The 15,352-nt window shown below is 44.7% G+C and overlaps 1 protein-coding gene across 1 annotated transcript in view; it reads right to left on the bottom strand.

Annotated features, from left to right (window-relative positions):
• Nucleotides 1-15,352, bottom strand: part of WDFY4 (WDFY family member 4) — a 279,361-nt gene that overhangs the window by 160,227 nt on the left and 103,782 nt on the right. Inside the window, 7 exon segments of the mRNA XM_021073024.1 lie at nt 2,676-2,828; nt 6,593-6,783; nt 7,461-7,572; nt 8,627-8,758; nt 8,829-8,833; nt 9,796-10,036; nt 14,374-14,552. Coding sequence (XP_020928683.1) covers nt 2,676-2,828; nt 6,593-6,783; nt 7,461-7,572; nt 8,627-8,758; nt 8,829-8,833; nt 9,796-10,036; nt 14,374-14,552 — 1,013 coding nt within the window.

The following is a 15,352-nucleotide window of genomic DNA, read 5'->3' as shown; positions in this document are numbered from 1 at the left end:
GTCACATAACCCCTGACTGCAGGCTGCATTAAAATGTCTGGAATAAATTTGTTTGAATAGAAAATGAATAATGTGTCAAATTCTGCTTTCTCCCCACCCCTGGGACCACCTCCTTCTCAGAAAGAAGTGGCTTGTCCCTCTTCAAGAAACTAAAAGCCACAGGAGTTTCCATCATGGCTCAGTGGAAACGAATCTGACTAGTATCCATGAGGACGCAGGTTCGACCCCTGGCCTCGCTCAGTGGATTAAGGATCCAGTGTTGCCATGAGCTATTGATGTAGGTCGCAGACATGGCTCAGATGCCTCGTTGCTGTGGCATAGGCTGGTGGCTACAGCTCCAATTCGACACCTAGCCTGGGAACTTCCATATGCCGTGGGTGCGGCCCTAAAAAGCAAAGAAAAAAAAAGAAAAGAAAAGAGAGACCAAAAGCCTAAGACCTGCATGACTTATATTCCTGACCCTTCCAGCTTCTCGGCTTCCTGCACACCAATCAACATGGGTCCCACACCTTCTCCACTCTCTGGTCTCCAATCCCTCCCTCTCCTTTAAGGACATGTCCCATCAATAGTTGATTCTCTCATCAGTATTTAAACCACAAATTTTTCACTGTTTCCTCACGCTCAGACTCCAGTCTCCTAAGTTCTGAAACTCTCCCCACTCCCCTATTTTCTTCTTTTTTTCCTCTTCAAAAACCCACTGACTGTCCACATCCAGCCTTCTCCCCACTCTTCACGTCACATCTGACCCCACTTTTTACGTTTCACTAGGCCTGTCAGGGACCTCAAAACACAACACATCCACATCTGCTCTTACTTTATTTGATGCAGACAGATACTGGGGAAACGCCTTCTTTCTGAAATCCTTTGTTATCAATCTTTGAAAAATTTTATTTCATTTCATTGTGTTTTATTGCAGTGTTTTTAAGCATGTTTTTTTTGCTGGTTTTTATTGGTTGCTTATATTCTTAATTCCAGTGTTAAAAAGCACCAGCTCAGCTAAAGGGTCCCTTTACCCAGGGAGGCGTCAGGGTGGTGCTCACGGTGGTTCCAGGAGCTAACAGTGGGAGCAGAGTAATTCCTGGGTGGAACTGGTGGCAAGGATGCTGTGGCACCAAGCTGCCTGAGCACGGCCGCAGCATTCTGGAAGGGGCATGCTATCTTATTCACCAGGGCGGTATGGCCACCTGGGCACACCTCCTTCCTGGACAGGCAGCCCACGCCCCAGGCTTGCTGGCTTTCCCCATAATCCAGCCCAGGTGTTTGTCCTGGTCCAATGAGGTCATATTTTATTTAGGATTTTTGTAGCTTTATTTATGACAAAGACTGACCTATACTTTTTCATTTCCCACACTATCCACTTTTGGTTCTGGTATCAAGACTAACCCATAAAAGAAGCTGGAAGAACACCCTTTTCATTTCCTGGAAGAGTTTATAAGGCTGGAAGAGCCTATTTCCAGACTGACTGAACTTTCTTACAGATGCCCTGGGCCTGGACTTTCCTTGTGAATGTTGCTTGTTCACTTGTTTGTAAGATTTTAAGCCTGTGACTCCATTTATTTGATTATGGGACCTGTGACTCCATTTATTAAGATTATAGGGCCATTTGAGTTTTTTACCTTTTTGAGTGAGCTTGGGAAACAAATTTTCTTGGAGATTGTTCAAATGAGCTCTGTGTTCACATTTATGTATTTTTTTTGATTTATCCTTTTTTTTTTATTTATTACACACATGTGCTGATCCTACCTTCTTGTTACTTCTCTCTATTGCTTGCTCCTCTGTGGTTATTCTTCCTTTTTCCCTCCTAATAGAATTTAGTTGTGCCTCCTGTCTTTTTTTTCTCAAAAATCTCAATAGGTTCATCTTTTTATGACAATCACTTATTGCCCTTTTTAATCGCCTGAATGTTTGTTTCTTTCCTATTTAATTAATGTTCTCATCTTTATTTTTCCTTCTTTCTCTGAATTTTTTTTTGTTAGTTTTTTGTGGTTTTGATTTTGCTTTCTTTTTTCTTGGTCATTCTGACTTCTTGATCTGGATTAATTTAAGTTATTCATTAATTTATTATGTTCACTAATTAAAAATGTTCTCTTTCCTAATATATGCACTGATGACTACAAATTTTAGCAGTGTGGAGGGACTAGATCCAGGTTATCACCCACGCCTGCTCCCAGTGGGCTCTCAGTAGGTGATGCTTCGTAAACGGATCTATCCACCAAAGTTCTGTACAATACTCCTCCCTCAGCCTCAGGTGTGCACTCAGCACCTCTCACTCCTCCCTTTAAAAGAGCATTTATAAACAGAAGAGCACCACCCAAAGGAATTGGTATGTTTTAAAACCCTCAGATAGATGGAAGCTTACAGTTTCAAAGTCTGTTTCCAGATACTATCTGATTTGACTCCACACCAGCATGTGAGGGCAAAGTGGTGGTCTCCCTCTCACCCATGAGAAGACTGAAACTCAGGGAAGTCAAGTGACTTGCCTGAAGCCACACAGCCCATCAGCGGTAGGAGTTAATTATAAGCCAGGGCCTCTGAGCTCTAAAACCTTTTTGGCTTTCTCTTTCATTACTATCTTGACTTTGGAGAAAGCCGACCTGCTGGGTCTAGAGGAAGCTCCAGGCTTTCTGTACCATCACACATGTTCCTTTAGAGTTAGTGACCAGTCTCCAGTTTACCTCGAAATTGCAAAGGATGTGCTGGAAGACACCAACGTTGATGACAGCAGAGGACCCAAAGCCCAGTTCTGCAGTGCCAGCAATGGACAGGATCAGCTGAAAAATGCGATGGTTTAGGAAAGAGGTCTTTTTCCTCAGAAGAAACGCCATTATCTGAAAAGGTCAAAACACAAAGCAGTTTCCCCATGAATGTGTTGTAATGGCTCTTTCTCCCCCACCTGCCTGTTCCTACAAGCACCTTTGGTCAGCCCCGTCTGAAAGCACTGTTCTCTGGCGCCGCCTCCTCGGCTCCCTCGTTCTCAGAAGGAAAACACGAACCAGCTTCTGTGACTGCTTCCCCAACAGTGTGCACTGTTCTGTACTTATGAGGCTTCACCTTTCACTGTGGGCCCCGGCTCCTTCCTGAATCTTCCACATTTCCAGAATGCCACTCTTTTGGTTTCCCTCTGTTTTCTGAGGGCTTTTCTCATTTTCCTTTACTGGATCCTACATTCATACCCAGCCCATAAATGTTTCTGTATCACTAGGAAGCCACCACCTGCCCATAAACTCAGTTACACCAGCATCACCTCAGGCTGCAGTAGCAGATGCGCCATTCTGCTGCATCAGGCCCTGGGACACAGGCAACACACAAACATCCATAACAGGATGGAGGCACTGGGGCCCCCGTGGCCCACACTCGTCTCAAAGACTAATAAGATGAATCTCCCCTAGCCTCGTGTCTCTGTTGGCCTCGGTCACACAGAAGTCAGGCTGCCTTGCCATGCACCGGCACCTAGGTTCTCATCTGCTCCATCTGGATCTTCAGCTCAGCTCATCCACAGCTCAATTCCCAAGACCCGGATGTGACATAGTCCACCCATCTCCTCATCCTCTCAGACACGCTCTTTCAATGTGTCATTAGGAAGTCTCACTTGTCATGGACTGAATGTTCCTCCCCAAAGTCATATGCTGAATCTCATCCCCCAAGGTGGTGGTATCTGGAGGCGGATCCTTTGGGCTATAATTCGCATTACATGAGGTTATGAGGATGGAGCCCTTAAGGATGGAATTAGTGCCCTCATAAAAGTCACAAGAGCACTGTCTTCCTCTCTCTGCTCTGTCATGTGAGGATACAAGGAGAAGGTGGCCATCTGCCATCCAGAAGAGTGTTCTCACTAAACCTGACCATGCCACCACCCTGCACCGGGACTTCCCAGCCTCCAGAACTGTGAGGAAATTAATTAGTTTCTATTGTTTAGAAGCCACCAAGGCTATGGTATTCTGTTACAGCAGCCCAAACTAAGACAACTGCGATCAGCAAATAATACCTTTTTAGACTGTTCCAGCCACTTCTCTGGCATATCTGAAATCTGACCACTCCCCATTCCCCCATGAGGACATAATTAAGAAAGTTGCTTGAGAAAAATCACTCAGACTGACTGGTTTCACTTTACGTTAAAAGTGTCAAATGTCGAATGGGTACTCAGTGTGGTCTGGCAGTCCGGCTCTGGTTTTCTAGTAAGCTGGTTTTCCTCACCCTAAAGAGGATTATCTCATCTCTTCTCTCCTTCAGCTTTCCTTCCCCTCCACCATCCAATCGAGCACACGGCTGGGAATTTAGAACCCATCAGACGTGAACAGTACCCCCTCCCGACCACCAGATCCTCAAATGTGGGGACTGCACTCCTTCCTGTCACAAGCAGGGTTTCCAGTCACCTGCAACCCACCCCTCGGCTGCTCTTCTGGTAACTCTTCCTCCTAGTTTTATCCATCTTCCTCTCTTTGTACTTCCTTCCTGACAAATATGCCCTAGTAGGTCTCACCTTAAAAATACCCCTCCCTTGATCCCTAATCTCTCTAGCTTGGGCCTCATTTCTCTACTCCTCTTTGTAAGTAAACTTCTGGAAAGCACTATTGACATACTCAGGCTCCACATTCTCATCTCACATTTTCTCTTCAACCCCCTTAGCATTAGAGGAGCTGGCTGCTTCCTCTTCCCACCCCCACCTCCACCTCAGAAGGGTCACCAATGGCTTCCAGGTGCCAAATCCAATGGGAACACCCCTGCTCGTAGTCTGCTGCATTACTCATCAGCATTTAGCGTTGTTGAACCATGCTCTCCTCCTCAAAACACTTTCTTTTTCAAAATCTTTGACAAAATGTTTCTTTGATTTCTCTTCCCTCTTTCTTCTCAACCTCATTGGTTGGGTTTTCATTCTAAGTTCCAAGCTCTACCTGGTTATTTCCCATTGCTTCGTCCATCCTTGTCTTTCCTTTCCCTACTCTATGTCATCGATTTCCTTAGATTAAACGTCGGCATGATGATACTGAGGATTCTCACCTCTATGCCACCCGCCCAGTGCCCCTCTGAGCTCCAGAGCCCAGTATCCCGCTTGATAGTTTATCCTTGACGTCTCAGACATTTCACACTTGGCACATCCTGAATGTCTTCTTCCTTCATGTGGGCAGCCCTCTGGGTTCACAGTGCTGACTGTCTTCTTGTGCTACCTTCCCAGACTGCTCACAAAGACCCTGAGTCTCCCCAGGACAGAAATGCAGTCTCATGTGTTGGGTTCTATCTCAGTCTCCCCTTTGATCTTGCCTCTCCGAACTGTCTTCCGCACTAGTGTCAAAGGTCATTCTAAAGCATCTTTCATTCCACTTCCTTGTTCCAAGCCTTTGTATGATTACCCATCATCTCTAAGATAAAATCCACAATCCCAGAGTGGCAGGGTCCAGATCTTTCCATCCACCACCATCCAGGCTGTGCATTGGCCCATGTTTGTCCTTTCCTCCTGGTCACATGGAGGAACCTGTATTAGATCCCGCAAGTGTTTCTAATGTTAATCCGGACCACCATCCTCCTTCTTTATCATGCTATGAAAATCATCTTATAAAACTTGGCTGGAGGTCACCTAGTCTGACAAGAGGATGATAAATAAGTCTGACAAAAGTAACACATAGAAAGGGTTATGTTCTTATGTTCTCACATCCAACCAGGAAACCAGCAAGTGAATACAGAGAAAAAAATGTGGAAAAAATGATTTAATACACTCCTGAATAAGCCACTTAGTTCAAGATCCTTGTTTTTATTCACTGATTTGTTCCACAAATCCATACCGAGTACCCACTGCCTACCATGTGCTCTTAGGATATAGCAATGGACAAGCAGACCCAGTCCTGCCCTCATGGGGCACCTTTCTAGAAGCAAAACAGACCACAAATGTGGCAAGGAAGTAGGAAGAGTTGTCTAGAAAGGGATGATGTAGGAGAGGGGTTCTATTTTATAAAAGGTATTTAGGGAAGGCAATAATAATTACAATAGTAATAATAATAATCTTGTTTCTTTACTCAATCCTGCCATTTCCCACCTCTTCTACCACTGCCCAGCCTCTCCTTCCCTTTGAAATATTTCTATTTTAAGCCATAAGAAGAGTTTTGAATTTTCTTTCTTCTGCCTTCATTTGTAAAGGTAGAATAAATCTCTGAATCTGAGGGTTCTTTACTCCAACAAAGTATTTGGGAGTCCTTGTCTCATAATAATAATACTGTCTCATGATAATAATATCTGTTTCTTTACCTCATTATAGAGACATCATATACCATCATCAATGAATGTTTGTGTCCCTAGAAAATTCTAAGGTGAAGCCTCAGCCCTAGTGTGATGGTATTAAGAGGCAGGACCTTTGGAAGATGATTAGTATTAGCCACAGACAAGTGAGTAGCCCCATTCCAATCAGAGCCCGCTCTCTGGCTGCTGTCACCTGGCCCTCCACTCTAGCCATGCTGGTCTCAGGACCCGGGGACCTCCAGTTTCCCTTCTCCAAAAGACATGCTGAGGGAACATCCATTTAGGCCAGCAAAGCTCCTCCCTGTTCCTTGGAGATGATGGCCCCTTGGGGACACTGTAGGCTGAAATGGAAGGGTGGGATTACCTGATACCCACAGATGTGCTGCATCAGGCGGTCACACATGACATTGCTGGTCAGGACCGAGTGCAGGACTTTCACAGCCGCGTACATGGTGTGGTCATCCGTCGCTAAGGAAATGAGACCCAGGAGGATGGCGGGCCCGCCAATGAAGTCCAGGCTGCTGGCAGCAGGGCTGGAGTGGAACACCCTTACGCCTGCGTGGGACAAAGGGCACTTCTGAATAGGACACAGCTTCACTCCAGTGGAAGCAAGAGCTGTCAGTGACATCATCGCTCATAACAGGGGGTGATGTGCAAAGGACAGGCTGGGAGGAGGAGGAGGAGGGCTTTGAAAGGTTTAGGTCACTGAGAAATCCTGTGCTGAGTCCTTCTGGGCCACCAAAAAGCTGGCACCGTCCAGGGGAGTTCAGATCTCTGCCCTCTGTCTCCATCCAGAGTGCTGCTGCGCCAACTGCCCTCTAAGCCTCAGTTTGCTGGTTGCTCTGACAACTCCTGGGTCCTGTATGCCCTCTAAATCCCTCAAGGTTGGACCTTTGCATCAGTTTGTGGCTCTGTCTTGCCTGACTGCAAGGGATCCAGGCAACCAAGGCCATTGCCTCTGCTCAGAGGCCCCACACCCTCACTAGATGGTCTCTGTGGTACACAGATGCCAGCATGGTTAGTAGGCCACTCTCAGTTGTTAGATGCAGCAAAGTGAACCAACCTCTGCCAGGAGGCCAACCCTCTGGTGAGGTTAACCCCTCACCCCAACTCTCGCCCTTACCGTCCTAACTCCTCAACCTGCTCTGTCCTGCCTGCTGCTCCAGAATTCCAGGCTGTGCAAGTGAGGACAGACACAAGCCCTTCTTCCCAAATAGCTGTAAAGTTCGTACCTAATTGGCCCACAGCCACGCCGCCAATGGTTCGAAGAGAACCCGAGAGGTGACCGGCACAATTTCGCAGCAAGAACACAGGCATGGCATTGTCACGGGATGAAATGTTCATCTAGAGAAATTGGCAACAGTTAGTCCTAAGAAACTTTCCTGGAAAGAAAGAGGTCTTGCCCATGAGGTCCTGGAAGGCAGGCACCTGAGGCTGGACTCAGTCAGTAGAAGTCAGTGAATGAGTAAGACCTGAACCAATGTCAGGGGGGACTGATGCCAAAATTCAGGTTCCCCTGTCCTGCCTCCCAGGCTCTGGCTGAATCATAGGGAGCAGCTTCAGTTACACCATCGTGCCATTCATGTCCCACATGCTCATCAGAACAAACAAATGCTCACGGTGAGGAGCTAATGAAAGGAAGAAGGACCTGAGGACACTTGGAGGTGGAACGGTGCTGTGAAGGACAAGGCTGCCTCCTTCCCAGTCTAGAGTGGTCCAGCTCTGCAAGCCTGGGCATCACTGATCTCAGAGGCCAGAAAGACTGGAACCCTGGCCTCCTCCATCAGAAGGTTCTGTGCTGGCAAAGCACGGCTTTGGTGCTCAACAGGACCTAACCTCTGATCCTGCCTCCTCCGGAATTCAAGGCAGACTTCTGTCTTGGAGGGTGGAGAGAATACAGGCGAATCAGCCCAAATTCATCAGCGGTAAACAAAAGAGCTCTTTATGCAGGGATTAGGAAGTACAAAATCTAATAGCATCTTCATTTACAGACACATCTGCTTGCTGTTTTGCAAATTTGTTGTTTTGCTTGAACCCAGTGACTTAAAGAATATTTTGCAATGTTAGGGGGTCAGTAGCGCCCAGAAAAGGGAAGCTCAAAATGTTCCCAGTGTCACAAAAGTCTTTTAAATATTCCATTTGTTCTCGCTCTGCGGAGAAAAATAAAGAGCACCCATTTTCTTCTCTGAGCAGTTACAAATAAGAGGTCTAGTCTTGGGGGCTGCAAATGGGTGGGGAGCCATAGAATATTTTAACAAATGAAGCGGGAAGCTCATCTGACTGTATCCATCTTCACATGCACAAACGTGAATCAGTATTCACTTAATCACTGAAAGCTAAACCAAGCCACGTGATCATGATTCCGAAAAGGAGCAGCAAGTGAAGTTAGAAGGCGTACCTCTTTGGCAATCAGGCGACTGTCCACCTCATTGTATGTGTTTCTGATGTCTGCAGCACTGGTGACAGAGGAGCTGGCGATGTGAAGACCAAAAGAAACCCTTTCCTCTGCAACCAGGGGCAAAATTCCATACTAGGATCCTCTCCTAAAATAACACATCTTGGCTTTACTGAGAAGGAAATTAATCCTCAGAAGCATAAACATCTACTTCTACATGGCAAAGTAATCACTGAGGAATGTCTGTACACTGTTATATGTTGTTACATCGCATGTTGTATGTTGTACCTCAACCTGTGTTTTCCAACACATAGAAAACTAGAGAATCTCACAAGCTTGGCCCCACTATAAAATAGAGGCTGTCCAGGTATGAAATGACTAAAGCTTGAGACATCCATCAAGAATGTAAGCTCACTCCCAAAACCAAACTGCTGGCTGAAAGCCCTAAGGTTTTCAATGAGCTTCATGTCCGTGGGGAACCCCTCCCTTGGCATTAGCACCTGGGGCCCCGAGTCGAAGAGAGCTAGCTGGGCTACTTGAGAACCATGGTGTGAAGAGAGAGTTGCTGAAACTTTGGCTCTGGCCCTGACCTCCCCACATTTCTGGCCACTGCCATTTCCCAGAGGAAATGAAGTTCAAAGACGACGTGGAGCCTGGAGACAGAAACACTCCACAGCACTCAATCGCCCTTCCCTATGCACGAAGCCTTCCGTACATAGATTCATTTATCATTCTTCCCAGATGGGAGCTGACCCCCTTGACTTGACAGAGCACAGAGAGCAATGCTCCCTGCTTGAACAGCCAACAATCAATAATGAAAATGTGGATGTTTTGTCTGCCTGTTTAATAATTGAAGACAACAGTATACTTTAGTTAAAAAGCTTCTTCATTAAAAGGAATGTAACTCATTTATCTCATTCTCTTCTCCATTCTTTGCTGATGGTATTACCCACCCACTTTCCGCCATTATGTGCTTTGGAGTTGAAATCTAAAGAAGATTGTCATTTCCTTTTCTGCGACATTTTCTGTTGGCTTGTAAATATGTAATGATCCAACTACTGAGGTCTTCCCTAATGACTGGCCTGTGCTGAGCTCATTCTGTATAAATAAGCTATAAATAACTGGATGTCCATTTAAAAAATAATATCAGCAAGATCATTATAAATCAAAACACCCCATACCTTGGGCCTGCACAGCTTGGAAGTTACCACAGTATCTTGGGCCAAGTTTGTTAATAACTTCCAGAGTTTCCACTGAGATGGCTTCTTCGAAGAGGTACGCAGGGCCCAGACGCCATATTAATGATGACTTTTGTTTCCAAACTCGAGGGGTAGCAATATATCCATAAACATCCACAAATGAGGATGGATCCATTGAAAGGAATGGTCCTGGTAAGACCTGAATGTACAACATCTGTTAAAATAAAAAAGTGGGGCGGGGAGGGCATGAGAGGTGTTTAACCTCAGAATCAGTCAATAAATACATAAAATATAAAATGATGTACCTTATTCTTCTCTCAAAGTAAAAATTTACTTTATCAAAAAACATTACAAAGACACTCTCATACTGAAAATTCATACAACAGTTTGTACAATGCTGGTGGAAGTAACAAACTGTGCTTTTGTAAACAAATTTGATAAAAAACATAAAGTGCCACTAAAAGATTCATCTTTTTTTTCCCAGTCATTTCACTAAGAACTTAATGTCCAATACCAGCACTTTAATTAAGTTTTACATACTAAAAACAATTATAGACTGGAAAGGAAGAAATAAAACTGTCTCTATTTGCAGATGGCATGTCCATGTAGAAAATTCTAAGGAGTCAAAAAGAAAAAAACCTCCTAGAACTAATAAGTGAGTTCAACAAGGTTACAGAATACGTGATCAACACCCAAAAATCAACCGCATTCTACAGACTAACAAAGAACATGAAGAAACTAAAATTTAAAACAACACTATAATTCCTCAAAGAAAATTAAATACTTTTTTGCCCTGCAAAATCCCATGTGAAAAAGAATGAAAAGCAAGCTATAAATTAGGAGAAATTATTTGCAAATCACATATCCAACAAAAAACTAGTAACTAAAATATATAGATAAACTCTTAAAATTCAACAGTAAAAAACAATAATCCAATTAGAAAATGAAGAAAAACATGCACAGACATCACTGAAGAGGAAATACAAGTTCAAATAAGCACAGGAGAGACTATTCAATCCCATTAGCTATTAAGGAAATGCATATTAAAAACAAGAGCTATCACTACACACCTATCAGAATGGCTAATTTAAAAAAAAAGTAACATTAACAAAATAAATTTAATTTTTTTTTTTTTTGGTCTTTTTGCCTTTTCTAGGGCTGCTCTGCTCCTGCAGCATTTAGAGGTTCCCAGGCTAGGGGTCTAATCCGAGCTGTAGCCGCTGCCTACGCCAGAGCCACAGCAACCCCAGATCCGCGCGAGTCTGCGGCCTACACCACAGCTCACAGGCAACGCCTGGATCCTTAACGCCATGAAAAATGACATCACCAAATGCAGAGAAACTGGATCACTCATCCATTGCTGGTGGGAATGTAAAATGGCACAGTCACCATGGAAATACAGTTTGGCAGTTTCTTACAAAACTAAACATGCACTTACCATAGGACCCAGCAATTGGACTTCTAGGCAATTATCCCAGAGAAATGACTAGTTTCAAAGCCCATGTCTTTTTAGTGCCACACCCATGGCACATGGAGGTTCCCAGGCTAGGGGTCCAATCGGAGCTACAGCTGCTGGCCTACACCACAGCCACAGCAACGCCAGATCTTTAACCCACTGAGCAAGGCCCGGGATCAAATCCACGTCCTCATGGATGCTAGTCAGGTTCATTAACCACTGAGCCACGACAGAAACTCCCAGATAAAACATTTTTACATGATAGTGTTAACTCAGTAGTACATAAAATTTTCTATGCAATAAAGTCACAACTATTTTTTTTTTTGAGTTTGACTGTTTATCTGAAAGTTACTGGTTTTTAAGTAATCTGAGTATTGATTACAAAAGTGTGATTTCTCTCCCATCAGCTGTGAATTTAGAGCCCTTTTCTGTGACTTATGTCTCTCCAGTCAGTTAAGTCTGCACAACTATTTTTTTGAAGGGAAAATAAATGGAAAGAAACTATAAATGATGGTAAGGTAGAAGAAATATAGGTATTTGTTCTTCCTTATTTTTCAGTTATTTCAAAATGCATTTCTATTATTTTTATAATGACTACGAAATTACTATATACATGAATATGTATGTAAAGACATTTCTAAAATGAGAGGTTACATAATTTCAGAAATATTTTTTCTCCCTACCAATTAACTAAAATTTTCAAATAAAAACCAAGTTTCCAGCCGCGAAGCCTGCCTAGAGTGAGGTCTACTGCACTAATAATTCTTATTCTCTCCCCTTCCCCATCCTCTTAGAGGCCTTTTCTCCCACATGAGAAAGGTGCCACGCCTCCAATCCACCTTGCTCCTTTCTTCTCAGATCCGGACAGTGTATCACTGCACCATTCAGCTGATTTATAAATATAAGATCTCACAAATGACTCCCAAATCATTTTGCTCAATTCAAGCTATTAAAATACTCCCCCCCCCCTTTCCTCAGTTTAACTCATCTTCTCTTGGAAATATAAACAAGGGCTCTAATATCTGAGATCAGCTGTTTAGCTAGGACATCCCCAACCAAAGTCCATCTTGTTCTTGTCCAGCAGGTATCTCCATCTCAACACAGGCCTTTATGTTTACCTCGTTTCATTTCTCTTGGGGATCCCTACCCAATGACTTTTTGAAACCATCTTGGAAAATAAATCCTGTCAGGCTCGGCGCTTGGCCATTCTCCATGGCATATTTTGAAACATTCTTATGGCATCATGCCACTTCCCACCTCCCTGGGGACAGACACTGGTTTAGCTTGGCCCTTTGGGGTTGGAGGTTCATCCATGTACCAGTTCACTACACAACACCATCAGCCAGGCCATGTTACTCCTTGTGGCTGGAAATGCAAGGTAATTCATTAAGTGTTGATTGCATGCTTTCTGTGTACCAGCCCCTGTGCTAGGTGTGAGCAAGATCCACACATCAGTGGGACACAACTCAGCCTCAAAGTGCATGGACTACTTCATGGAACACCAACCTATTCTATGAAACAAGAGAGAATTCCAACATGTTCTGTGAAAGAAGACAAAAACTAGCCCATTCTGTAATTATGCCTGAACAAAGACCCTGGGCAACCACAAAAGTGACCACACTTTCCATCCTGGCTAATGTGAGTGACCACTGCTCCTTTTCCCCATGACAGCTCCAGCTCTGCCCCCATTCCTCCTACCTCCTGAATGAAAGTTCTTAACATACATAGACACCAAATTGCCTCTCTTTCTGACAGCACCAATTCAGAACAGATTCATCTCTACTTCTTTGAACCCTCCCAAAGAACACTTAAAATGAGTCCCAATCCTATTAGTTCTTCCTAACTCCTTGTTACTCCAATGGGTAAGAACTCTTGCCATGGCAAGCTTTTGTTTTATACTATATGCATGATCCCAGAGGTATTTGGCTGGTGGGCATTGACAAGTCCTAATAAGTAAGACAATACCTAACATATAATAGGTATTCAATAACTATTTAATGTGAGAAGGATGGAAGGATGGAAGAGAGAGGGAGGGGGGAATTGCTCATGATTGAAGCAAAAGGTGAAATTGTATGTTTCAGAGGATATTTTTTATGCTTCAGATGACTCTTTCTGGTTACCACTGCTTTTTTGGATAAGATAATTTTACCAGATGATTGCATCAAATTCATCTTCGGGTATTCCACAGTTTAGATTAACCCAATGGTTCTCACCCTGGGGTGATTTCGCTCCCTCCGGGATATTTGGAAATGTCTGGACATTTTCGGTGGTCACAAATGGGCAGAAGAAGGAGCTATGGCATCCAGGGTGCTGGGGTAAGGGGTGGCACAGATGCTGATAAATGTCTTAATATACACAGAATAGGTCCCCACAACAAAGACATTTATTGAGCCCTAAATGTCAAACAATTGAAATGAGAAACCCTGTTAATCTAAGGCTTTCCATTGTGGCTGCATATTGGAATCATCCAGGAAGCTTTGAAAACTCCACCAAATTACCCAGCCCACAGAGTTCTGCTATGTTTGATCTGGGTTGCAGCCTATGCAAGAGAACTTTAAAAGACATTCCAGGAGTTCCTGTTGTGGCTCAGTGGAAATGAATCTGACTAGCATCCATGAGGACAAAAGTTCAATCCCCGGCTTTGTTCAGTGGGTTAAGGATCTGGCGTTGCCATGAGCTGTGGTATAGGTCACAGAGGTGGCTCGGATCCCGCATTGCTGTGGCTGTGGAGTAGGCTGGCAGCTGTAGCACCGATTGGACCCCTAGCCTAGGAACTTCCATTGCCACAGGTGCGGCCCTAAAAAGCAAAAAAAGTAAGAGGCCTTGCTTTGTTCACTCTGGAGAGTTATATTCTCTCATGACTATTTTTACAGTCATAATGTCATGACCATTCTCATTTCCGTGTTTTACTTTCTGTCCTGGCTATATGACTATCATTCCAGTTTCTGAAGATGTCTTTTTACGCCTGAGCTCAGCCAGGTTTATTCTGGACAGCAAAACAGTTTCATTAGATACCAATGCTGACACCAACTCCAGGGTGGCGTGGCCTGGAGGCACAGCCACGGGGCAAGCACAGCTCGGGGGAGCCATCTCACCTTGGCTGTGCCGATGACCTGTCCGTCCAGATAGGTAGAAACAGTACAGTTCCTTTTCATTTCCTTGGAGACAACCACAGCCAAGTGGTGCCACTGACCACAGGCCAGCAGCTGGCCACACCGGACCCGAAGCTGGCGTCCTGCAGAAGGCTCAAGGTCATCCTCGGGTTCCATGACATCTGGAGGAAAATACACATACCAGACCTCATTTGCCGTGTCAGGCAGCAGCAGCCCAGCAGAACCGGGCCTTGTGCCTGAGGCACCAAGGCCAGGCCCCACCTCACTGAAGACTGACATCAGCAGCTCTCATTGCTTGAGCTCTTGCTTCGTGCCAGACACCATTCTAAGGACTGTTACAAATATCAGTTCATTTCATTTTCAAGACAACCCTATGAGGTGAGTGCTACTGTGATTCCCACATCATCTTGAGGCACAGAGAGGTTAAGTAACTTGCCTAAGGTCACACAGCCAGAGTTCAAACCCAAGAGTCAGGCTGCTGGGTCTTCCCCTCACTAGACTGCCACCACAGTGATGCACATAGGCTGGCAAAGTCCTGGGAGTGAGGGGCCTGGGCAGCTCTGAGGTGGGCAAAGGATGCCAGGCCAAACAGTGGGCCTTCCCGTGTCTCACTCTGCAACAGGGACACGCAAGAAGAGGTGTGGCTGTAAGACACTTCCCTTGGCCATCTCGGGCCAGTTCAGGCCGTCCCAGGCAGGTGAGCTTGGGGAAGCAGGCTGAGCTTTAAACGGCAGAGCCAGAGCATGATAATGTGAGAAAAAAAGAATGTATACATGTATGTGTAACTGGGTCACCTTGCTGTACGGCAGAAAACTGACAGAACTCTGTAAACCAGCTATAATGAAAAAAATAAAAATCGTTATAAATGAAAACAAAACAAAACAAAAACGGAAGAGCTAGAACCAGCTACCAGCACAGCTAAGGGATGGTGGGCTCCCAGGCTCTTGGGCCAAGAGCTGCT

This window comes from Sus scrofa, chromosome 14 (genome assembly GCF_000003025.6).
Source record: "Sus scrofa isolate TJ Tabasco breed Duroc chromosome 14, Sscrofa11.1, whole genome shotgun sequence".
NCBI lineage: Eukaryota > Metazoa > Chordata > Mammalia > Artiodactyla > Suidae > Sus > Sus scrofa.
This window is presented reverse-complemented; position numbering and strand designations above follow the sequence as displayed.